The sequence below is a fragment of the Sphaerodactylus townsendi genome, linkage group LG06, assembly GCF_021028975.2.
Source record: "Sphaerodactylus townsendi isolate TG3544 linkage group LG06, MPM_Stown_v2.3, whole genome shotgun sequence".
NCBI classification, from domain to species: Eukaryota; Metazoa; Chordata; class Lepidosauria; order Squamata; family Sphaerodactylidae; genus Sphaerodactylus; species Sphaerodactylus townsendi.
In genome coordinates this window covers 101,653,419-101,678,402 of record NC_059430.1, presented here as the reverse complement: position 1 = coordinate 101,678,402, position 24,984 = coordinate 101,653,419, and the positions used below count along the sequence as shown (strand labels likewise).

At 44.4% G+C, this 24,984-nt stretch overlaps 2 protein-coding genes across 4 annotated transcripts in view; one reads left to right on the top strand and one right to left on the bottom strand.

Moving 5' to 3' along the window:
• On the bottom strand, window positions 1-19,120 carry LOC125435419 (S100P binding protein). The gene is given in 8 exon segments (XM_048501618.1): window positions 1-365; window positions 3,021-3,117; window positions 5,954-6,047; window positions 8,595-8,732; window positions 8,734-8,830; window positions 11,830-12,007; window positions 12,124-13,007; window positions 19,044-19,120. Coding segments are annotated over 7 exon segments (1,509 nt in total). The 5' UTR covers window positions 12,893-13,007; window positions 19,044-19,120; the 3' UTR covers window positions 1-229.
• Window positions 19,072-24,984, top strand: part of YARS1 (tyrosyl-tRNA synthetase 1) — an 18,006-nt gene continuing 12,093 nt past the window's right edge. The window contains exons 1-3 of one of the 3 annotated variants that reach the window (XM_048502319.1): window positions 19,072-19,218; window positions 20,098-20,194; window positions 23,377-23,523. In XM_048502319.1, coding sequence (XP_048358276.1) covers window positions 20,138-20,194; window positions 23,377-23,523 — 204 coding nt within the window. In that variant the 5' untranslated portion in view covers window positions 19,072-19,218; window positions 20,098-20,137. Of the gene's footprint in view, window positions 19,219-19,254; window positions 19,409-20,097; window positions 20,195-23,376; window positions 23,524-24,984 lie in introns of those variants that run through there. The other 2 variants (XM_048502320.1, XM_048502321.1) reach the window with 2 other exon arrangements.

Genomic DNA, 24,984 nt, shown 5'->3' with positions numbered 1-24,984 from the left:
TTAAAACGTAAAAATATTTTATAAAATATCAAAGGGAGCTACATCAGAGAGAGTGGTGAAAACAGCAGAACTCCAAACAAACAAAAACATGGCATTCAAAACTGGCCTTAGCTTACAAAATTAATAAAACATAATTTAAAAAAAATCATTAGACAAGAATGGTCAGCAGTTAGATAACTTTTAAAGTGCAGATCAGCCCACCGCTTAGTCGTCAGAAGCGAGGCGGCTTCTAACGGCTCAGGGCAAGGCTGCGTTCAAACTTGTCAGGGATGGTTGCAAAACGACGTCCGTAACGCTTGTTCAGGCTCATCCACTTTTCGAGGCTGTACTTCTGGATCTCTCTGTTCCTCCGCTTGGCGTAGTTTCTGAATTGGGAGATGGGAAAGAGGAAAGAGAGGAAGGGAGAGAAGCTCTAATGCAAATTGTAAAGTGGGTGCGAGGATGAAGAAGAGTTTCTCTCCTGTAAGGAGACTCAAGGTGGCTTCCAAACTCCTTTCCCTTCCTCTGCTCACAACAGACACCTTGTAAGGTAGGTGGGGCTGAGAGAGGTCCAAAGAACTGTGAACTCTTTCAATGTCACAGCTCCATGCTTGTATCCACAGTGGGATTCCGTATAGTAATTGCATGGTGATTTTAGCATTAAATGCCTTAATGCCAGCAGGTACAGATTAATGGCTTTTGGTGCGAAAATAGCGACTGATGGCCTTGCAACTGAGTTTGCTTGATTCAACAGCCAATTTCAGCAGGAATGCAGAAGTGCACAAACACATCTGGTTCACTAGATAAGCCTCTGTCACTCAGGTGGAGGAGTGGGGAATCAAACCCAGATTAGAATCCACCAGCTCTACACCATGAGGGGTGGAAGATGGAAGCCAGGTGAGCCTGCAGATGTGACTTGCCTAGCTTCTATCCTACCTACACTTTTCACGTTTCTAATCCATCTCGACACATCTGATCCAGCACGGTGTCTCCAACAGCAGTGGAAGCCCGCAAGGAGGGCATCATAATGGCTTCCTCTATTTACCGCCTCCTGCCTGTGTCTCATATTCCAAGGCAGCCTGCCACTGCAGAAGGCAATGCCAGTTACTTATTGTGCCTAACAAGTGCCCACAGACAGAACCCATCATTTGTGAATACAATTAACCTTGTTTTAAAGCCATGTCAGCATGTGGTCGTACAAGCTTCACACAATAGACATCAATTAGCCATTGCTGCTGGAGATCAGAAATGAGCTATGCCAGCGGTGGCGAACCTTTGGCACTCCAGATGTTATGGACTACAATTCCTATCAGCTGATGGGAATTGAAGTCCATAACATCTGATGGGAATTGTAGTCCACCACGGAGCTATGCTATCCAAGAGATTTACTTCTATTTGAATCCTGGATAGCACCAGGATGCAGCAACTTAGTTATCTTGTCTTTTGCTCGTCTGTCTTTCTGCACAGGGCAGGTTTCCTCTATGAGGGCCACGGACCTATTTGTACGACACTTCAACTATTCCCAGTCATCAAGGGAAAAGCTTCTGGGATCTGTCCACTGCTAGCTTTAAAGCACTTTAGGACAAATGGTGACTGCCCCCATTCCTGTTCCTAGGGCATGTCAAAGAACATAGTCAGTCGATGAAGGAGCATTGCTTCAAGGCATGACCGAGAAGGCCACACATCACAATACACTACTGGGCGGGGGGGGGGGGGGGGGGATATATTTTCTATTTTTACTTTATTATATTCATGCCCTGTCCATCCCTGACAACAGCCATTCTCTCCCTTCTTTAGGTGCTATGCCAAAAACCTGTACTTGAACACTCTTCCAAGCATTTCTAGCTGAAGGAGGAAGTACTAGTGGAAAACCTGGATACTTTCGCTTCCAAGGTAGTAAAGGACTCTTTCAGGCAGGCCTGAAGCTGCTCCAATTGGCCCACAATTCGGCTTAATCTAAACAGGAGACTGGCAAGATGACGCGCTTCCCTCTAAAGTGCTGCAAAGGCTCAGGATCACATTTTGGCTTTGCTGCAACACAGATTTCGCTGGCCAGCCAGAGATCTGCACCCCTTGAGGACACTGTACTGGCAGGCCCTCCTGCATGGTTTGTGTGATGAAGTTGTCCTGTAACTGTATTAGAAAAAGTCACACTAGCCTGACAAGCTATTTGATGCCCAGAGGCAAGACCAAAAGGTGGTAACCAAAAGGAAGCCGCAAAGAAGAAGAAGAGAAGAAGAGTTTTGGATTTATATCCCCCCTTTCTCTCCTGTAGGAGACTTAAAGGGGCTTACAATCTCCTTGCCCTTCCCCCCTCACAACAAACACCCTGTGAGGTAGGTGGGGCTGAGAGAGCTCTGAGAAGCTGTGACTAGCCCAAGGTCACCCAGCTGGCATGTGTGGGAGTGTACAGGCTAATCTGAATTCCCCAGATAAGCCTCCACAACTCAGGCGGCAGAGCGGGGAATCAAACCCGGTTCCTCCAGATTAGATACACGAGCTCTTAACCTCCTACGCCATTGCTGCTCCAAACATCAAAGGCTAGGTGACCACATGGCAGGAAGGAAGTTTTCCTGAGAAGTAAAGAACAAAGGTTTGGAGATTCTGATCCAGGCTGAGTTCGAGTGAGCATCTGAGCTCAGGGGGGCTGAGAAAAGCCTGAAGGAACGGTGCCATTCAGCTGAGAAATATCTGTATTGACTGTTTTGTTATTTTCTGTTTTTTATTTTCAATAAAATCATGGAGAACTCAGCTGGTTTCAGAGTATCTGGAAAAAGGAACCCAAGGTTTTGTAGAAACAAGCATGGCTCTCCCAGGCTTGATTCCGTGACAGTTTGCTACACAGTCAAGACAAGATGCTGGGTCTGGGCAAAGTCACATGAGAAGCTCTTTCCCTCACTTGCCTCACACCTGCCATTTCCCCCTTGATTATGTGCACCTAAGAAGATTAAAAAATTCTCGAGCAGGGTGAGGAAAGTGCTTCCATCTCCTTTGCTGAGGGGTTCCCCATTCTGGTGCCCAGAACAGGAGGAGCAACTTACCTCATGGTCAAGTTTGTCGGGTGCCTCTGATCGGCCTCCTGGAAGTGGTATTCAGAAGTTACCTTCCCCATTAGTTCGTGCAATTCGTTAACAGCTTCTGCAATTTGACAGAGCAAGAAGTTAATGAAGAGATGCCACGATCCAGTGTCTGTGCCTTAAGTTCAAAGAGGGACAGAAATGCTTCTGCATCTTCTACACTCACTCTCCCTAGTCCCCTCCCCACCCAGCTTGTGGGAAATGTTTGGAACCAGTCACATTCTGAAACACAACTAGAGTCAAGGTCCTGTTGGGGGCTAGCCTGGTCAACGAAGGTCACAAGTCAGTAAGAAAGTACTTTAACTAACAAAACTATAGACAGAACCCCTGTAGACCTGGGGACTCAATTTCCTTTTAGCTGTTTCTGGAATTGAGACTCAAGGCTGGAAAGAGTCACTGCAAATGAGAAGCAACAATAACAAAAGCCTTTTAGCATAACACAGGGATTTAAATACAAGCAGCTTGAAAGAGAAGGGAGAGAGGCCCAGCTTCTCAAGGACAGATGTAGGCAGCGTGGCCAAGTATACAAAAGCAAGTGTAGGAGAAAAGAGAGAAAGGAGAGGACTCAAATAAGCCTGAACTGAGCAAAGGCAGCCAGAAGGAGTGGGGGTGGGGGTGGGGGTGGACTTTCCCAAGGCTGTGAAGGTCCCAAGTAAAAAATACTCATACTGCCGAACAGGCACTGGAGATATTTTTAATGTCTTCAACAGTCTGCATGATTAAGTGAGTGTGTGGGACCTTCAGACTTGGAATAGGCCTTCAGCCTTGCCTCCATCACATCTTGTCTATAATGGCAACTGAACTGGGCTCCATTACCGTGAAGCAAATCTGTCAATGCCAATTTGCAGACTTTGCCAATGAGATTCCACTCTGCATCAAGCTTGCACAGCCATTTAAAGGGAAGCCACTGAACGTTCTCTGGAGTGAAGAATGGAACTTGGAGCACCAATGTTGCTCAAACAGCAGGCTGCAGGAGCAGTCTTTGACATACCCAATGATGCCACTAATGACTGGCAAAAGAGATCAGAGACTTTGGTAGAGAACCACAAGGGCAGAAAGACCTTCACTCAACAAAATGCTAACCTCTTTTTTTTTTTTAGTAAAGATGCTCTTTGACATTTGGCTGCCTAAAGACTGTACAGAGGAGGTGGGTTATGCACCATGTTCTGTTCAGAAAGATGCTAGCAATGGGAATTCCACTGCCCAAATAAAGCATGCTGGGTAAAGTGACATCAAATTGCACCTGACTCATGGAAACTCATCGAGTATTCAAGCAGGAGACGAACAGAGATTGTTTGCTGTTGCCTTCCTCTGTTTAGCAACTCTAGACTTCCTTGGTGGTCTTTATTCCAAGGGCTAAACAGGGCTGACCTTATGTGACGAGATCACACTAGGGAAGTGAAAAGATTAAGTGTGCTGCAGAGTCACACCTGACTCAAGATGATCCCATGGATCCTGGTGTTCTCAAGGCCAGAAATGAGCAGAGGTGATTTGCCATAAGACTTTCTAAGACTAGCAGCCTCAGACTTCCTTTGTGGTCTCCCATCCACCAAGCACCAACTCAGCTTCTGAGCTATGAAGAGATCAGGCTAGTTATGAGTTATTAGGTGCTACCCAAAGCAGGGGTCTTTAAAGGGCATTTCCACAGCCATCTATAATGCAAAGATTAGGCTCTCAGAATGCAACCAGAAAAACATGGTCACCATTGCAACTTCTGACTCCAAAGAACCAGCAAGGAGCTGAAACAGTAGCAGGCAAACAAGAATGGCGATCAAAGTATTTTACTCTTGTAAGCCAAGGACTACCCCACTGCATTTACGCTCTGATGTATTTTCCACACCATACTCAATATCATCTATTACCCAACAGCAGGGAAGACTTTGCCTTTACATGGCGTGAAGTCACAAACACACTAGAAGGCGGGATGACACACAGAGGCAAAACCCAGCCAATGCACACAGGGTGAGCTGCTCCTCTAAGTTTGGCCGTCTATTTAGCACATTTGCACTGTGAACCACATAACCACGTTCTCTGGTTTTTTGCATCACCGCGCCCGTGCCTAGTGCTGCCAGAGGCAAGATTTGCCATTCTCAGGAAGACTTATTCCTGGCCACAATAATAAGTTTGGTATTAGAAACAGACTTGTCAAACAGCTCACAGAACAAGATGGACACTTGTAGGTTGCCACACATAAATGCAATTAAGGTCAGATAGCAGCACCCCAGCACCACCTTCTGGAGTCAGTCAGCAACACAAGAACATAACTGCTGTATCATAATGCCCCTCAATCGCTGCTTTAGCCAGAAACATTTCAAACGATCCAGAGAAGTCCAGGACAATCACACTATTTCTCTCTCCTGGCAAAGATCCTCTGCCCTGGCACCATCTATTCCAAATCCAATTCTGAAGTCAGACTGAAATGAGAATCTCATCCAAGGACATTTGGCGCTGCCCTTCTGCATCTGCCCCCCCTTGCTCAAAAGATGGCTATTAGCTGGCCCATAGTCAGTCTACAGAGGGGTGATGCCCAAGACCGTCAAGGCAGTTGGACCCTCACTACTTCTGGAGCTGCCTTGTTCTGAATCAGACTCCTGATCCCTCAAAGGAAGCACCATCTATTCAGAAAGGCATCAACTCTCCAGGGTCTGCTAGAGGCCTTCCACATTGCCTGCTACCCGATTCTTTCAACTGGAGCACCAAGGAAGGAATCTAGAACCTTCTGCATCTCCCACTGAGCCACAGCCCCCTCTGCAGAGCAACCCCTCTGGCTAGATGCCACAAGCCAAGATCAAATATCTAGGAGGTAGGTTGTACATCTCCAGGAAGTATCATTTTTGTTCCAGTAATATTAACACTTTCAAAGTGCATGACTGATCAAACAATGACAATTATCTTACCTGAGACTCGGACCTTCAGGGCCATTAACACCTGGATCCCCTTTGCCTCTCTGCCTCTCCAAGCACCCCTGACTTCAGTTGCCCTGTTTCTAGTCTAATGGAAAGAAAACCAGTGACTGAGCCCAGGTGCTGGCAGAGCTCAGGACAGTCTTGAGTATTATCTCATTCAAGGAATATGTGTTTTGGGAATAAAACAGCATGACTGTTACAACTCGGGCAAAGGAAAGGACACGCTATCAGCAAGAGAAAGAATGTAACATCGGGGTAAGCCAACAAGACGCGTGGGAAGATAGAGGATTTGAGAAGTCAGTTACAATAACACTGAAGTGGCTTATCTAAAAATTCCACTGTGTGCTTTTGCGAACCTTACAATGCTGCAAAGTCTTTTTCACATAGGGGCGGGGGGGGGGGGGGCCCCTCCTCCAGTGTTTTCCCAGTAACTTCAGCAACTGTGCACCAAGACATCCCCCGTGCAAGTTCCACCAATACCAGATGGGAACTGTGAAAGGGCATATAAAGTTGTCTTAAGTGGCCCAAACCACTGGGGTCATCAAGCCCCGCATTACCTATCGCAGGGGTCTGCAACCTGCGGCTCTCCAGATGTTCATGGACTACAATTCCCATCAACACCGGATTTGTAGTCCATGAACATCTGGAGAGCCGCAGGTTGCAGACCCCTGATCTATCGTGACTGGCGGGGGCAGCAGCAGCACTTCAAGGTCTCAGGCTAAGGCCATTCCCAGCTGTTACTGGCTTAGATCCTTTCTTAAACAGATATGCAAAGGATTTAGGGACCTCTCTGAAGGCAAAGATGTGCTCCATGACATACCTTGACTGTTTATTTTTTGGTAACATTTCAACATTTTCACAGGCAGACTGAATGTTTTCAGCACTTGGGACCAGAAAAAAAGGTTGCCGATACACAGAAACTGCTAAACATACCATCCTTAGGAGGAGCAGCTGTCTTCTTTGCTTTCTGGTCACAATCAGAAAGGACCAAAAAGCCAGCTAGAACAAACCCTACTCAAGGAAGAACAGTGTCCCAACCCCTTTTCCCACAACTAACTCCCATCTTGTCTTATTTACTATGTAATTGAGCAGCATGTTCCAAACAACGAACCAGAAAAAACAGGACTCTGGGAAAGGTAGTCCAGAGGATGCAATTTCCTAATGTACAGAGGGGCTGACAGGACTACAACTCCCAGATTCCTTCTCACTCAGATCGTAACACTTTTTAAAGCTCTGTTGTCCTTGCAAGGCTGTTCTATTCCTTGCCAGAGCCAACTCTTGAGTAAGTCATCAGTGAGTCCGGCACCAGCTGCCAAGACTGAATAGGCCATCCCAGGGGGAAAGGGAAGGCTTCGCCGCACCTAGACAGCTCTGGCTGAGGAAGTGAGAGCGGGGTTTGGGAGCAGAGACCATGCCATGCCCATCAAGAGCATCATTGGCATGCTACCAAAAATTGGGGGTGGGGGAGGAGAAAGAGAGTTGGAGTAGGGGCAGAAAAAGAATGAGCCCTGGGGAGGGGCACAAAGAGAAGAGAGAGCTCAGGTTGGGTGGCAGAGGCAGAGCATAGAGAGTTGGGGTAGAAAGAGAGAAAGGCAGAGCTGGGGTAGAGGGAGCAGAAAGAGAGCTGAGGCAGCAGGGCAGAAAGGTAAAAACAGAATTGGGGTAGTGGGCCAGAAAGAGACAGCTGGGTTGGGGGGGCAGAAAGAGAGTTGAGGTTGTAGAGGAAATTAAGATTAAGAGAAGGCTGAAGAGTGAGAGGCAGAGAAGAAGGGGAAGAACAGAAGAAAAAAGGTGGGGAGAATGTTCTCTTGAATCCCCACTTGCTAGAGCCCGTTGTATTTTTTCACACAACGGGCTCCCCATCTTCACAGGTACTCCACTGGCTCTCTCCTCGCTTTGCAAATACGAGATTCAATTTTGCAAACAGGGGGAGGTGCCTATGGAGATGGGGAGAACTCTTTCATCTTCACAGGCACCCTACTAGCCCCCCCCCCTCTGAAAAGCCAGGATCTTGCCCTTGATTAGTTTTCTAGAGTCTGTTGTATTTTTTTTGCACAAGTGGCTTTACTGCTAGTAATACATGATGCATGTCTCACAAGGAAAGAGCTTCCATATCCTAGGCAGCATCTATAAGTAAACAGGTAGGAAGTGCATTCAACTAAGAAACCCAAGCAACCATGTTTAAAAGCGCTGGGGCAGAGGCTAGACTGCAGAACCTGGGAGACCAGGGTTTAAATCCCTCTTCAACCACAAAAGCCTACCACAGGGGTGTGCAATTGGCCATGGTGGCAGGGGCTGATGGGAACTGTAGTCCATGAACATCTAGAGAGCCGCAGGTTGCAAACCCCTGGCCTACCACGTGTCCTACAGCAGGAACCATTTCTTGTTGACACAGAGTTTGTGTGAGATTGAAGTTACCTTCTGGAAAACTGCCCTGAGCCCTTTAAAGGAAAGGTGCGCTCCAAAAAAAAGGAAAGTCAGGCTCAGGGTTACTAGCCAATCAGTCCTTAAGAAAGTATGCAACTAGACTGGAAAAAAAAATTACCATGAAATAAAATATCAGACCAAACACCCAGCAATTTGACCTGACACTCAATATGGTTGGGAAAAAGGGTGAGAGAGAGAAACTTACCTGGAGGAAAAAGTGCTCCCTGATCACAACAGGCCCCAGCGGAGGCAGAAGACACCACAGACCCTTTGTCGGACCACCTACCTTTCTGAATGTTTGGATGGCTTTACTGGCCCACACTTTGACATTAAGCCTCTGGCTTACCTATGATGTTGGGATGTTGAATGTGGGTAAGAACACTTGCAACATATTTCTCTTTGCTCAACTGGAGTTCATCTTCTGGGATGAATATTCGCTGTCTAATGGGAAGAAGATGACAAGTTATCCTTGCCTAGCAGGTGGTGTGTGAAAAGCAAATGATTGAGAAGCTTGGACCCCACCCCACCTCCCTCAAGGCTACCATCTTACCATTGTTTATGGTGCTCTGCAATTAATTCCCTGGTACTTCCAAGTTTTAGAAGATCAAACGCCTCCCACATTTGTATACATGAAAGCCAAGACACAGCATGTGAATCCTGACAGAGATCTCTGTCAAACACCACTTTGAAATGTTGATAGGGAAGAGGCCATTTACCACACCCTTTTTAGAATCTAATATTCACAGGTTCCAGGTATTTTCTTCATCAGTGGCACAAACTTTTTCCCAATCAGTGGGTGAGACAGCAAGAACTTAAAAAGCAGAAGCTGTTTATACAGTTTGTAGTGTTAAATGACCAGCACCATCCAAATCACTTTGAAGTCCTGGTTGACAGCCCAGTTTTAGGTCACCTGTTACAGATCTGGCACCTGAAGACATCTGTCTAGCTGAAAAGCTGAATGGGTACACTTCAGAACTTCCTCCATAATGGGACTTTTTGCTAAATCTGTTGGTGTATACAGAGTAAAAAGTTCCCCAGGCTTTACTGGTGATAGGTAGTAGTGGGAGAAATCATCCTTTCAGCTTCCTTGTTACCATACTGCCCTGGCATAGTGGGGGAGGGGGGAATGCTTATTTACAGGTATCTCTGCCCACGTGCCAGCCTAAAGGGTAATGCTGGCGTTGCAGAGATGGGGATCCCATTCTCTAGCAAAACCAGGTCTACCTACAAGAAACTTCCAGGAATTGTTTTCCTGTACTCATGGTCTCAGCTTGCTTGCCATATCAGCACATGTTCAGCTCCACAAAGGAAGAATGAGTCCTCACCACGATAAAGTAGCCCTGCTGAATGGATACTCATTTTCAGCCACAATAAGGTTCCTGATGTTATTGCTTCCCCTTGTTATCTTAACCCAGATACTCCCTTCTGTAACTAAGTTATTCTGACCTTACAATGCACTCTATCGTTTCTCAAACAGACTTTCTGGACACCTCCCAGAGGTTGTCCTAACATCCCTCAAAGGTTGTCCTGACACCCCATGAGGTAGTTCTTCACCCTATGAATATTCTACCCTCCAAAGGGCCAATTGCTCAGTGCCACTGACACCTTTCCATCTTTGTCGCTGTGTCCAACACATTGCCCCCTGGCACCAAATGCTGGCCATTTGGCTCTGAACCCTGTATCTTCTTCACGTCACGATCAGGTGGTATTACCCATATATCCCATACCCCTTTCTATTCCAAATCTATTTTCCAACTTATCTATATCTTAGGAACGTTGTGTGTGAATGTTGGCTGCATTTAAACCAAGTGATTATAAACCCCTTATCTCTACAATAAAGACTGTCAAATTTGCCTGCCTCCACATGTGCTGAGTCTGGGGAGAACTATGACTAGCCAAAGGTCACCCAGCTGGCTTCATGTGGAAGAGCAAGGAATCGAAGCTGGTTCTCCAGATTAGAGTCCACCACTCTTAGCCACTGAACCACGCTGGCTCACCTAGTTCTAGTATCCAAACTTAATGGGGCTCTGAGAACTTGTGTGGACTTCTGAGTAGGCAATAGCATTTCAAATTTTGGGATCTACCCCACGCCAAGGATTGACTGGATGGTGGACCAAATCTGTGAATTGCAGTACTTGTGACCGTCTGACATGACAAAAGAGTATTGGCAGATATCACGGACAGAGGAATCTAAAGAAAAGACAGTCTTTGCAACAACCTGGAAACTATGCTGTAATCCAAACGGCTTTGTACAAAGGACCATTAGAGCCTTTCAGCACCTTGTGGATAAAATGATGTCTCTTTTGTAGGAAGACTTGTGTTTGCCTATGTGGATGATACAAAACTATTAAAGAATGTGAAGCAGCCAAACTGCAACGTAGACTTTTGTCTCAAGATAGAACCTTAAAGTGGCGGGGACTTCAGGACTCTCCTCCCATTGGGCTGCACAACTCCACAACACCTAAAGGCTATAAATACATACAGGGTAAGGTATGGAGACAGGTGTCAAAGAGGCTTCCTGGGTCTGCCATAGAATTAGCAGAGCAAACAGGAGGTAACTGCCAAAAACCGGATGTGGTAACACTGTGACAAGAGGCACTCTCCTGGCAAAGGGGGAAGGAGGGTTCTGGCGACTGAGGCATTGTAAGTGGTTAAGACTCTAAGGAGGGGGAGCCAGCAGCAGTCCCTGTCTACTGTGTGCTGTCAGTGTTACCATGGCAAGTCTGCCACATTCATCAGGAGACTCCAGGCCCACATATAGGGGCAGGTTAGGATCCTGCCTTTTGAGTGGACACTGGGACATCTGGCCAAAGGGAATATCCTGCCTAAGGAAAAAGTACCACTCCCTCCCCACCCCCAAGTATAATATGACCTGCAACAGCCACAGACTCATGGCCCACAAAAGAGAAATGCCTAGGCATTGGCGGAAGGTCAGAGGTGAGGTAGGGGCAGAGCTTGGGCACTCATCAGGCTGTAGCCTAGGGCTCTGTCCTCTGAAGCCCCCCTCCCCCCCCCAGGGCAGGACAGACAGAATTTAGAAAAATCAAAATAAAGTTCAATCAAACAACCATGAGTCATGCAGAAGGCCCTTCTGCCCTCTCAGACATGCAACACCCAATTCATTAAACAGTTATGTGCTTGCTACCATCTAGAAGGCATAGAGACACAAGACACTGCAAAAAAGATTACAGGCACAAGCCACTGCAAACACTGATAGCAAAACAGGCCATGTCAGATTTTAGAGCTGTTGTTTAAAAAGACAGAGATTAGAAGAGATCAAAACACCAAGAAAAGCTCCCAAGTCCTTGACGTTTCATCTGTGCCATTGTTAGCAGAATGCCATGAGCAGATAGCAAGAAAAGTCAGTGTGTGGCCTGGCAGACCACAAATTACTTAAGAAACCAAGCCAAGCTGCATGTAAAAGGGGAAGACATTCTGACCTCTTGAAACAATGAGGGCTGGGGTCTTCGGATTCTTCAGGGCTGGATTTTTCAGATGCTTCAGGGCTGGGGTCTTCTGCATGATCCTCTTTTTTGGCAGTGATGAAGTGGTCTGATGCAACCTCTGGGGCAGAGATTGATGCTTCCTCACAGGGTGGGCTGCCTGCACTCTCTCCTGCTACTCCTCAACTTTGATCTCTTATTTACGAGAAAGCCTGTCCCTCTCAGAGAGGCCTTTACTCAATCCCACCACACTTATGAAATTCATGCTCTGCCAGCCTTTTAAGCGGTCTCAGCATATGGGTGATGACTCCTCTCCTCCTGTCTGAATAGCTCCCTTATCTAGTATCCCAGATCCACTATCCCCTCTCTTTAGGCTACAAGAACTTGCCTCAATTGATTCGGCAGCTTGAAACCCAAGCCTGTCTGGACTCACATTGAGTCCCATTTGATTCTGAGGATCTACAGTGGCATTAGTTGCTCCTGCAGGATTTGCAGGGGCACTACTGTAAGGAGGAACACTACTGGGGCAGATTGAAAGGCCAGTGGGATGGAGGGGCTCTGGACTCACATCTAAGGTGCTAGGAACACTCTGTAGCTGAGTGTCTTGAAAGGATGCTGCAGGAAACCCACTGCCCACTTCTTTTACACTGAACTCTACTAATATATTGTTTGTGTCTGTCTCCAGGTCATCTGCTAAAAGCTGATCCTCATCTTCAAGGGTAACACTCAAGGGGGAGTCGTGGAACTCCCCATCGGAAAATTCTAGTATGGTGGAATCCATGTCGCTGTCATCACAGTCTCCATCGGGGATCAGGGAATAAACCTGAGAAATAGCTATTCTGTTGCTTGGAGATGAAGGAATAGCAGATGCCAGCGACATCTTTTGGGACGGGAAGGTTAAGCCGCACTGCTGTTTCTTAACATCTGGTTGAAGGGCTTGCTCTCCCTCTTGAAAGTCTCCAAAAGGCCTCTTGCTCCTGGAAACTAAATCATTTAAAATAGTGACTTTAAGTTCATGATAGAGTCCAGAAGAGCGGGAGTGGCAATACCTGCTCGCCATGTTTCTTTCCTCACTTCTGCACTTTTTAAATGACCCTTCTGCTCTCCAGACTAGCAGGAATTAAGAAGAAATTCTACACTCAGATTTTGCTTCTGTCAAAGGAGATCTCAGTAGCCTGCAAAAAGAAAGCAGAAGAAGCTAGCTGAGCTAGGGGAGTCTCAAAAAAATGCTTAAGCTCCTCTCCCCCCCCTGCTTCCCTTCTTAACTCAAATCCCATGCCCCTCTAAGAAAAAATGATATCTTTTGCCCACTCTCACTTGGGCCTTTTCCCCTCCAAAGTCTGTACTTACCTGGAAGTGAAATAAACTAAGCTCATTTCTACGTAACATGGTGGGGAAGGGCAGACTGGTCAGAAAGCGCTGCCAATGAACATCCCCTAAAGTTAAACCCAAAAAGCTGTAACATGATAACAAAAAGGGTATGATTTGTTCCAGGCCTTGAACTTTAGGAATTAAGCTTGAAGAGCCAGCACGGCTAAGGAGTCTGCCTGAATCCCACCCCTGTTCCAGAGGAAGACCCTTGCAGCAACTTAACAAATTTACTATGGCAGTGTGTCGTCAAAGGTTTTCATGACTGGACTCAACTGGTTGTTGTGGGCTTTCCGGGCTGTGTGGCCGTGGTCTGGTGTGTGACACTTCTCTCTGTGATACACCTGTGAAGATGCCAGCCACAGATGCAGGCGAAACGTTAGGAACAAGATCTACCAGACTATGACCACACAGCCCGGAAAGCCCACAACAACCAGTTACTATGGCAGCTTTTTTTAGTTGCAGCCCAATTGCCGCAGACTCTTGCTCTTGGTTCTCATTCTCAATCCTTCCATTCTGTAGCAGAAGTAACTGTAATCAACCAGTAACTCACTGGGCAAAATTTAAGTAGTGGTCTTAAACATGCTTTCTAGGAAATAAGTCTCAACAAGTAAACAGGGTGTGTATGTTCTAAAAAGAACAAACAGCAGAAAGCAGCCAGACAGATGTTTACACAACCCATTTCCCTAAATCTCCAAACAGAATGAGAAATACAATATTGTTCTTAATGCTGCTATTTGTCAACAGAACACCAATGCCCACATAAACACACTTGAAATACTGGCTGTTCTGGGTTTTTGATGGGGGAGGGGGATGTGCACCCATAATCGGCTGTAGATTTATATTTGTTTGCAGCCGAGACAGCGACTACACAGGAAGCAAGTCTGATTTGTGGTTTCAGACATGCCTAGAAGGAGAGAGAAACTATTTCAGGGTTATGTTCCACTTTTTACACTTTAAGTTGAATTGAAACTACTTCTGGCTATAGCAAGCAAAAACAGCAAGGCTTAATATGCCCTTTGGGAAGGCATAACTACCAGAGTCTTACTCAAAACTAGCAGCAAAGCCCACTGTAGAGTAAGAAATACAGCAGGCCTAGATAGGGCTGGGTGTGAGGGAAGATAGGGGAGGACTTGCTGGGGGGGAGGACGACAGGGCTCGTGCTGCCCCAGGGTGGGGTGGGGCAACCCAGGAGGGGGGGACAGAGAGGGCGACAGGGTTGGTGCCATCCTGGAGCAACAATACCAAGGCTCCACTGCCCTGGGGTGGGGGAAACCTGAGAAGGCTCACTGGGGGTGGGAGGAGGGTGACAGGACTGGTGACTCTCTGGAGCAGCACCACCAAGGTGCCGCAGTTCTGGGGCAGGGATGGAATGTCTGACAAACGAATCCTCTTCCAATAAGGGAGCGTGACAGTGAGTCCTGCTGCCTTATTGGTGGAGGGTTTGTCATTGGACATTCCAACCCTTAGTGCTTTATTACTGGTAAGATGGTGGAGGAGACCAGGTTTCCTTGAGACATCCTTCAAGCACTGTGGTGGGCTAAATCCTAGATGGAATGGGCTTCTACTTCCATCCAGCAGAAGTTTGAGGGAGTATTAAGATATCCTTGCCAGCTCAAACATTGCTTATGCCCCCCGCCATGCAAAACAGAAAGGGCTGCAAGTGATTGGGTGGGGAAGACAGACAATGTCTCTATAGGGGGGTTGGATTCTGACAGGGAATTCCAACCCCTGGGAGACTGGGCTTACCAACTGGAAATCTGAACCAAAAAGAAACACCGAGAGTGTTGTTAATAAAGGTTGTACTGTGAAAAATAGAGAGATCAAGTAGCTCACTGCAGGGGTAACAGGGAGTTTTCTTTCACTCAGAATCAACAGGGATTCCAAGATTTTTTTACAGGCAGAAACAAACAACTATAATTAGGCAGGGTTGACACAAAACTGTGCTGACACTAATACTTAGCAAATGTTAGTTCCCTTATAGTTAGTTATCATCCCAGACTTTGGGAAATTGTCTGCTTCGTCTCTCGTGTTTCTTTCAATAGTGAAGGTCAGCCTGATCTAGTTCAGAAATAAATATGTACAGAGAGCAATGAAAAAAATTAAATCAACTACATAAGCACTATTTCAGGGGGGATAAAAGTCAATGATTTAAAAAAAATATATATCAGATTTTTATTTTAATCAGATTTTTAAAATTTAAAATTATTTTTGTAATAAAATGGTTTTTGAGGAAAAATCTATCTAAAGATAGTTTAGTGTTCTATTTAAGAGCCACTATAGTCTAAATGTTATTCATCATGAAATAAGGATTCATTTTTAATTATGAAACATGAGGCTGTATACTCATGCAACGTTTAAATTTTTGGATAAATGAATTCCATTAATTCATTCACAATATCAGAGGTTTCAATAAGATTATTTTGGGCAATTTGTCAGTCGAGAAGATATTCTCACAGATGCTAGGTTTTGCAGTTCTCCAAACTGTGAATTTCTACAGAGATAACATGCCTCTTCTTTATAGTAAAAATGTGACAAAATAAACATACAGAATTGAGAAGAAGACCTTAATCCCACTGTTTTTGCAAATCTATGAACACAGATTCAACCTCTTACCTCTTAAGTGCTAAGTTTTAAGAGGTTCAGTGCACAAGGTGTTACGGGTGAGGAGGGAAAGGCAAGCAGTAAAAATGACAATGAGTGAAATCTGTTGAGCAGAATACTCCACAAGTCTGGAGATCTTGGTGTGTATTACTTGAGGTTCATCACACTATTCTGTTCCTGGAGGATAACAGTTAAAGAATGTACAGGCTGTAAAAGAGATCAAGTTTGGGATATGTTTTAATGAAGTTCCTCTACCTACGGGTAAGGCAGGTATGCACGCCAAATTCCAAACACTGCAACCAAGAAATACAAGGCTTGGTTGCCCAAATGAAATGAAATTGTTGTGAGATGAATTTCCTATGTATTTCTAATAGTAGAACCAAATCAGTAATTTTTTATATAACTGCAAAATTAATCTGAAAAGTTATTATTCTAAGAATGAAACTTTCATCTCGTAAATATTAATACCAGCAAGAATACCAGTCTTTAGGTAGAAATTAATGATTAAAGTCAAAACTTACTGATTTAATAATGATTTAAATCGATCTGACCCACCCTGCACAATTTATCTTGGATACATTACTGTCTCGTCTAAGGTCACTGAATATACTGGCTCCAGCTAAAATATAATGAAAAGTTATGCTCTGATTATTATTTGGCTCACTCAGGCCTGTCAGGCCTTCTCCTTCAATCCTACTTACTCTGAATGCAGGTTTTGATGGAGGGGAGCTCTTATCTGCCCAACAGAGTTTGGGAGTGTCTCAGTTCCTCCCCAAGACCCCTCCTTTCTACTCGTGTCAGGCTGTGCCAAGTCCTCACACTCCCCCACACCAGTAGAGATGTGAAGTCAGGGAGGAAACTTCTCTCCCCACATTTTTTCCCCTCAAGGACTGCTGCTAATTTTTTTTCCCAACTGAAAAATTAGAGGGAACAATGAAATAAAAGCTGTAAAAAATACTTACTCCTTTAGAATGAGCTAAATGCTTCTTAAGGCAAGGTTTTTCACACTCAAAACGGATAGCAGTGAAAAAGCTTCCCCTTTTTCTAAATGGGGGGGAAAACTTGTTTTGTAGATTCAATACAACCTTTTGAAGAAATGTTTTCCCTTGAGGTAAATAATTTTTTGAACAATTAATGTGTTACAAAGTGTTTAATACTAATACATAATTAGACAACTAAGAATTTATAAAGTTAAATATTTAATATCAGAACATTATGGTAGTGCTACTTATTAAGGCTGTATGAGGGTCCAAACTAAAGCACTTTTTTTGTTAACTATGTAATTTTTATTTATTTTTTCCTATCTCAGCTAGCAAAAATTAAATATACATTTGGTGTGACAGCACTGGCAAAAGTTTATCAAATACTGGGCACATTTCATTTAAGAAACGCACATTGCAAACAGTAAGAAGTTGGGCAAAGTGTATACAACCTCAGCGAATTTTTTTTAAAGGAATCATGGATAGATTTATAAGCTATTACTTCAATTTGACACAGAAAAAGAATGTATAGTTAAAGCATGTATAATCAGATGGATGCAACGTTTTGAGGAAGAAATCTCTTTCCAACAATGGGAAATCTTACGGATGAAAGATATAAAACTTACAACCAGTCATATATTAAGACAAAACTGGTACAAGATGTTTTATCACTGGTATATTACTCCAAAGGTATTTGAGAAAATGGACAAGAACTATAAAGGGAAATGCTGGAAATGTAAGGAGGTGGATGACACCCGGGCCTAGATCATATGTGGTGGACGTGCGAAAAGACAAAAAACATTAGAAAGCAATACGTGACAAAATCCAGAAAATTAAACCTGCTATGGAAGCCAAGAGGACACTTTGGGGCATTTTGCCAAAAAAGATTCCAAAAATTTCGGAAGAATTGTTTTAGATAAATGATAATGGCAGCTTACATTTGAAGCAAAATGGAAAGCAGAACAATGCCTACGCCAGGAGGGCTGGGAAAGTAAACTAGAGAAATATGCAGTAATGGCAAAATTAATGAACCATGTGAACAAAAGACCAATAAAATAATTTCAAGGTAGATAGAAAACATGCTATTTCTATTACTTTTTAAAATGGGGAGCAGGGAAGGAGATTGATGATAAATATGAATTATTAATAATCATCTTGATATATTGTATTGAAAAGAGTTAAAGGAGGGAACATTCAAATATATCATGGATCAATTATTATAATATGTGAACCTGACTTTCAATATTGAACAACTCTTTTAGACATTTGTAATAGTAATTACCATTGCAAGTTTTTTTTTTAAATCTATTCTATTTATCACAATTTAGCGTATGGTACTGTATAACATTATTGTTTATTTATTAAATTTTTATAAGGTTTCTTTTGATTTATGCGAAGATTTATATGATAATCACCATCCAATGCTCATTATCACTCTAAATGTTGCCATCATCACTTATTTACCGGTACTGCTCAACACTCTTTCCCTATTTTCCTATGATGTAACTGCAAGTATCTTGCTGAGGTTGCTTCTGTGTTTCCTTTTTTCTGCTCTTGTTCATATTTATAAAAATTAAATTAAAAAAAATAGAAAGCATACTTGTAAATAGGCCGAATGATATAATTTTCCATGCTAAAGTTATAAATGACGCATTTTATGTCACTTTACTGATTTAACAAGTTTTGGTTTAACAACTTTTGCAAAGCCACCCAAACCACTACTTTAAAAAATCCAGGAAAATCTTAGGGCTCGCGGAGGAGGAGCACCTTCACCAGCTGGTGGCGATTATCTTGCAGACCCGGGATCGCATCACCCCTCTGCTATGGACGCTTCCATTTAGCCAGTGTGGTGTAGTGGTTAGAGCTCAAGAAGACCCAGTTTCAACTTCCTACTCTATCCTGGAAGGTGGGTGGTGGCACAAACTCAGGCTAGCCTGCTCCACAGGGGTGCTGTGAGATTACAATGGGAGGGAAGAGATATTGTATGCTGCTTTGGGTGCTCATTGCGAAGAAAGGCAGGGTCTCAATAAATGAAATGAAAAGAAGGGACGCTGGTGGGGGCTGAGAGACCTGAACCCCAGAAACTCACCGACACGCCCCCCTCCCCAGTAGAGACCGGAATTCTCCCAGTCCACGAGAGAAGTCTCCAGCACCACCCCCAGACAAGCGGCTGCTGTACCCCCGGAGCCGTGACCGGCCGTTCCTCCTCGCCCCCTCCCCAAGTATCCGCCCTCCATTCACGCACCCTCCCTCACTCACCCTCCGCTGCCATCTTGACTGAGCTGGGGGCGGCTGACCAGGCCCCTCCCACTTCGCCCGCGGAGCGAGGTTTTCTGTGCTCCGCTCGTTAGGCTTCGCTGCTAGGCTGGGTAGCAGAGCGCCGAGAGCGAGGAAGCTGATGCAACCCGGCGAAAGCCTGGCGATAAGGAGGTCGGTGAGTGGCGGTCGCTTCGGGTGGGGGAGGCTGAATGGACAAGCTTCGCGTCTAGGCAGTTTGGGATCCCCGGCTTCTCTCTCCACCATTGCCTGTGGAGCTTCTTCGCCTCTGGAGGAAAGGACTTGCTTTGGGGAGGCCTTGCAGCCTCCTCCTCTTCCGCAGAAGGAGCCTCGAAGGAGTCTTTCAGGTCCTTCTTGTGCTGTCGATCTATGGCTACCAATCTTGATCCTCCTTGATCTCAGATTGCAAATGCCTTAGCAGACCAGGTGCTCAGGAGTAGCAGCCGCAGAAGGCCATTGCTTTCACATCCTGCATGTGAGCTCCCAAAGGCACCTGGTGGGCCACTGCGAGTGGCAGAGTGCTGGACTAGATGGACTCTGGTCTGATCCAGCAGGCTAGTTCTTATGTTCTTCTTATGTTCCTTCGAATGCGAGGAGGACTGCCTGATCCAGTTCCCAAGGGGCGAGAAGGGCAATCCAGCAATCTGCGCTCCTTTATCCTCCCTCCAGTTGTTTTTTGAGGTGGAATTTGTGCTGCTTAAACCACCAGCCGAAATCCTTCTCTTGTCCCCCTCAATATGTATGTCCAAGCTAAGTATCTTAGGAAAGCCAGTTCCAGGATTGACTCCATGCAGTGGTGGCGAACCTATGGCACTCCAGATGTTCATGGACTACAATTCCCATCAGCTCCTGTCAGCATGGCCAATTGTAGTCCATGAACATCTGGAGTGCCATAGGTTCGCCACCACACATATTGTGTGTCCCCCCTCCCCATGTCCATAACGCTTAATGAGGAAAAGGGCAAGAAATCTCAGTTCCTTCTGTAAGGCTGGCTGTTCTCTGTGACAGACATGTATTTTGTTACATGTATTTTCAGCCCCCAGACTCTTGTTGGTTGGTGAGCAGCTGCTGGCACGATGGGGCACGAGTTGACAGCACAAGAAAAGTATCATCTGATCACCCGGAATTTACAGGTACCTTTGCCAGAAGGGCTGAGTGGAAGGCTACCTTGGGTTTCTGGTTCTGCAGGCAACACAGAAGTGCAGGAGTAGTCTGACTCAGAATCGATTTCACACATTAGGAAGTCTTTCGACAGAAATTGGAGTTTCCTGCTGAGAATGTAATTTGCAGAGGCTTGCAGGGAGAGGTGCTTACACTCCTAGGCAATTTCCTTACCTGAAAAGGCCCTGAGTTTCATGGATAGGACAAATAGGAACACTCCAGGACAGTATGAGGTTGGGGAAAAGATGCTGAGGGGGGGGCAAGCCTTTCTTTTCCCACATTCCTCAGTTGGATTCCAAATTGGGCCCTCTGACTGCAGATCTGATCCAAAGTCCTTATGGTGGCTACTTATATGTGACATGAACTCTGTAATATGTGAATCATCCACAAGTTACCAAAGTTTATGTACCGTTGCTCCTCAATACAAACGGCAGGTGATCCCTAATCATATACCACTATCACTGAGATGCTGTTCCCTACGCCAGATGTCCTGGTGTCGTGTCTGACTTGATGCTTCCTTGTCAGATCTAAAACACTGGTATCACCAGGCCATTTATTAGGACCAATTAACATTCCAGACAATAACTGTTGCACTCAGCTTCTGCAACAGCAACAACAAAGGAGAATTAAAGACTATCAGATCTCATAACAGAAATTTTTAGTATAATGTTTTCTTTACCATATAATTTTAACAAAATAACTATTTCTATAAACTCAGTAATTCAATTATTTTGTTAAATATGACATATTACCCTGAAGAAGCCTCTTGGCAAAATGCATAAGGAATTTTAGCTGTAATAAAATATATATTTTAGCTTATTTTGCACTATTTGAGTTGGCTTTATTTTTTATCACTATTAAGTCATAGCCAATTTATGGGGACCTCATAGGCAAGAGACATTCAGAGGTGCTTTGCCATTGCCTGCCTCTGTGTAGAAACCCTACTGTTCCATAGTGATCTCCCATCTAAATACTAACCAGGCCTTGCTTAACTTCTGAGATCTGATTAGATCAGTCTATCCGGGGCTACCCATATCAGAGCTTTTATGAGCTAGAATCTACTTTAACAGATGACTAAAGTGAAACTTCTGTGAGCATCTAAACTATACGTGTAATTTGTTGGATGTGTGTAGTGTGTTGGCTGCAAAATGCAAGAACTAGCCCTTCCGTGAGCACCGTGACTGTTTGCAACATCAGTGATTTGTGATAAAACAACCGTCTTAGTTTTGCTATGCTGTTTTTCTGTTTGTGGTGATAGAAAGAAGCTTGACTCCAATTGACTGTTCATTTAACACTCAATCAAAATTACTGATACTTTCTAGCTCAGTAATATGGTTTAGTCTCATTTTTTGAAATTTCTTTGAAAAATGATGGTTTTCTAGTAAATAATCTTGTAAAACTGAAATACCGGTAATCCCTGCTGATTTCTGAATGTTGCTATTTTGATGTCAAGTTTTGTCATCTATTTCCAATTAGTGCTAGATGGCTGATTAACTGCTACTTCTTTTTTGCCAGTAGCTTTCCATAGTATCAGTTCTGAATCCAGTGGCATCTAGCAGAGGCGTATGCTGAGTTAGCCAAACCTGCAACCTTGGTGCAAGATTTTCATATATTTTCTCCAAGGCCAAGCTTCCCTTTCTCCATCAGGCCTGTTTCTTAGTGTTTCCTTTCTTGAGAATCCTTGTAGGGCTGCACAAGGCTCTCGGGTTCTCAGAAAAAATGGCCTGGTGGGAACTATACTTCCCAGGAGACCTTGTGAGCCCCAAGGTCTCCTGGGAACTGTAGTTCCTCAGGGCATTTTTACTGCAAGCAGGCCTTTTGCAGCCTGAAAAAGTTCTCAAAAAGGAAAGGAACTAAGGTAAGGGGGGGCGCCGTGGAGGGGGAGGGGCTTGGGGGCGATTTTTCGCGTCCCCCAGGCGTGCACCCAGTGCATGGCGCGCACCCCCGTCCCCTTGTAGCTTCGCCACTGGCATCTAGTCTAAGCAAATCTGCAGTATGTTCTCAACTTTTAAAAGACTGCAGAGTGCAGGGCTGTGGGTTTTCTATTCTGCCCATCTCCCCCACCCCCATTTTTTTGTTTTGAGCATCTGATGGAACTCAAAAACTTGCTGATCACTTTGTTCGATTATCAGAAGTATTGCCCTGCTGTTACCTTGTTATACAGGTTAGCTATATATACACATCATGATCAACCAGAGTTCTTTACAACAGGCATGAACCTAGCCTGTTGGCTTTGTTATTATCTTCTTCCTTTGTGCATGGCATTTGCCTTGAAGTTGATTTTGGAAATCTTCAGTCAAACCGCAGTTTGCCATGTCTCCTGGTCAAACTGCAATTTATTTCTTCTGTACAAAGAAACAAACTCCAGTTATCCAACTGCTCACATTGCAATGTCATAGAAAACTGACGTTTGAAGGCTTCCAAAGACAGGAAGAAGCCTTTCATCTTGCTTGAGATGGGAAAAGGAGGGTGTATGTGAACACAGAGCAATAGATGTGTGGATGCTGCTGTCTTAGCGATATCTCAAGGACACCTAGTGAATTTTGTGTTGGATCCTGAGTCTTCTTGGGGATTACTCTTGTCATGATGAGCAAAGCAAAGATGAGATACAGTCATGACCTTGAAAAGTAATAGGCTGCCTTCAGCATAATTGGATATTGTGTTGTCATTGTACTATATCAGTCATTCACACCTGGCTTTTCCTGTATGGAATAACCTGTCAAGCTTGGAATGGTAATTGTAGTATAGTGATAGTGCAGTATCCATTCATGCGTGGATGCAGCCATAGACTTCTAATTTAATTTTCCACATCAGAGTGATAATCTCCTGGCAAAAGGTAGATACCTAGATTTTTGTGGATATAATGAACAAGAAAATACTATTAAAATTATTTGTATTTACTGTATCTCTTATGAATGCATTTCTTCAACATTGACTAATTTAAAATACTATAAAAATACCAAGAGTTAATCCTACAGATAATTATACAATAAAGGGTCTCCGCTGTAGATCCTTGACTTTGCATGAAACTTGAATGGGTCACAACTTGAGAATTACTGAATGCATGCCTTATCCAGTGTTTTCTTCAAATACTCTTATAACCTGGATGCCCACATCAACAGCCTAGAGATGGTGAATTTGTCCCTCTTTTCAGGAAGTTCTTGGAGAGGACAAGCTGAAGGCCATCTTGAAAGAGCGTGAGCTGAAGATCTATTGGGGGACAGCCACAACAGGAAAGCCTCACATAGCTTACTTTGTGCCCATGTCCAAGATTGCAGACTTCCTCAAAGCTGGATGTGAGGTAAGAATGGGCTTGGACAGAGGCTTGGCTCTTGGCAAGTGGTGCAGTGACGGAGAGGAGGTCTTGCGGCGTATTTCACACACACACACCTCTGCTGCTCTACACCTTTTGATCACTGTAAGGCAAATGTTTCCTGCCTTGCCTTTTTGGGTCTCACAGGACTGAATAGCCTTTCTGGTCGTATGTTCCACAGTAAGGTGTAGAATGCTTTTTTCTTTGTAAACCAATCCCTTTGAAAATGTCACTGGAGAACTGATGCAGCTTCAAACAAATTAGAAGGAACATTTTTTTGAACAAACAAAGATGGAACTATGGAGAAAATCAACTAATGGAAATCAGGCAGGAGTAAGCTATGTGCAATCTTATGTTTCTGTCACAGGCACAGGATTTTATCAAACTTTCTAGGTTTCTTAGATGTCGAATTTTTTTATGGAGGTGCAGTTTTGTCTTGAGTTACTCTTGGATGTTAATAACAAATGGATTCAAAAGGACACTAGGTTCTAACAGGCTGCTACCCTTTCTCTCAGTACACAAAGCCTGTTAGATACACACTGTTAGATACACACTCTACAGCAATCTCCCTCATGAGATAATACCTCAGACAGGGAATCCTCCTTTGAGTATAATTCCCTTCCTAACTGGCTTAGGGATTTCTTCTATCTCCCAGAAGATATATACCTCTTACCCTTTATTTATGGTCTCTAAGGAAAGTCTCTCTCACTATTTCACCTCTGCTTTTACCAATAAATACACTTCCAGTTCTTTTTTCTGTATATTTCAGCATACACGGACACACGCTATATTTCGTTTTAGATTCATTTTCTGACTGAAATCCTCTCAGGGTAGATTTTCACACACAGCTGAGGGATTTGATGTTAACACGTAGAAATCCAAAAGCTGTTCAATCCTTGCCTTCTCAGAGAGATACTTCCTCTTTCTGTTAGTTAACTGGTTGCACCATCAGTCAGAGCACAAGTCAGCTTATCCGATCAGAGTCCTGTTAAGTTCCTAGGAATTTTTTCCCCTTGCAGTCTGTTTGTGATTGCACTTTGTTTTTGGCTGCTCCTCCAAACCGTACTTATGCCGTGCATCACACAGCAGTTCAGAATCTTGAGTCCAATGCTTCCTTGCACTCTGTGACACTTGCAGCATTGACAGACTCTCACCAGAGTTCCTTTTGGTTGAGATGGGGCCAACCAGAAATGAAGACAAATGGTGTCTGCTGTCCTAGTATCTTGTTACACAGATGTAAAAAGAAATAGGTGCAGTTACGGACATGGGAGACTGAGGGATGGACCTGCCTGTATAAAAACCTGGGAGCATCATCAGTGTCTTGGGCAGCAGGGAGCACTCTTTTCCCATCCTATGTCTCTGACATCACAGCTGGACAAATACCAATGAAGCACTATAAGACAGTGAAGCACAGATGTTTGCCTATGAGGCCAGGCAGGTTTTTGGGCA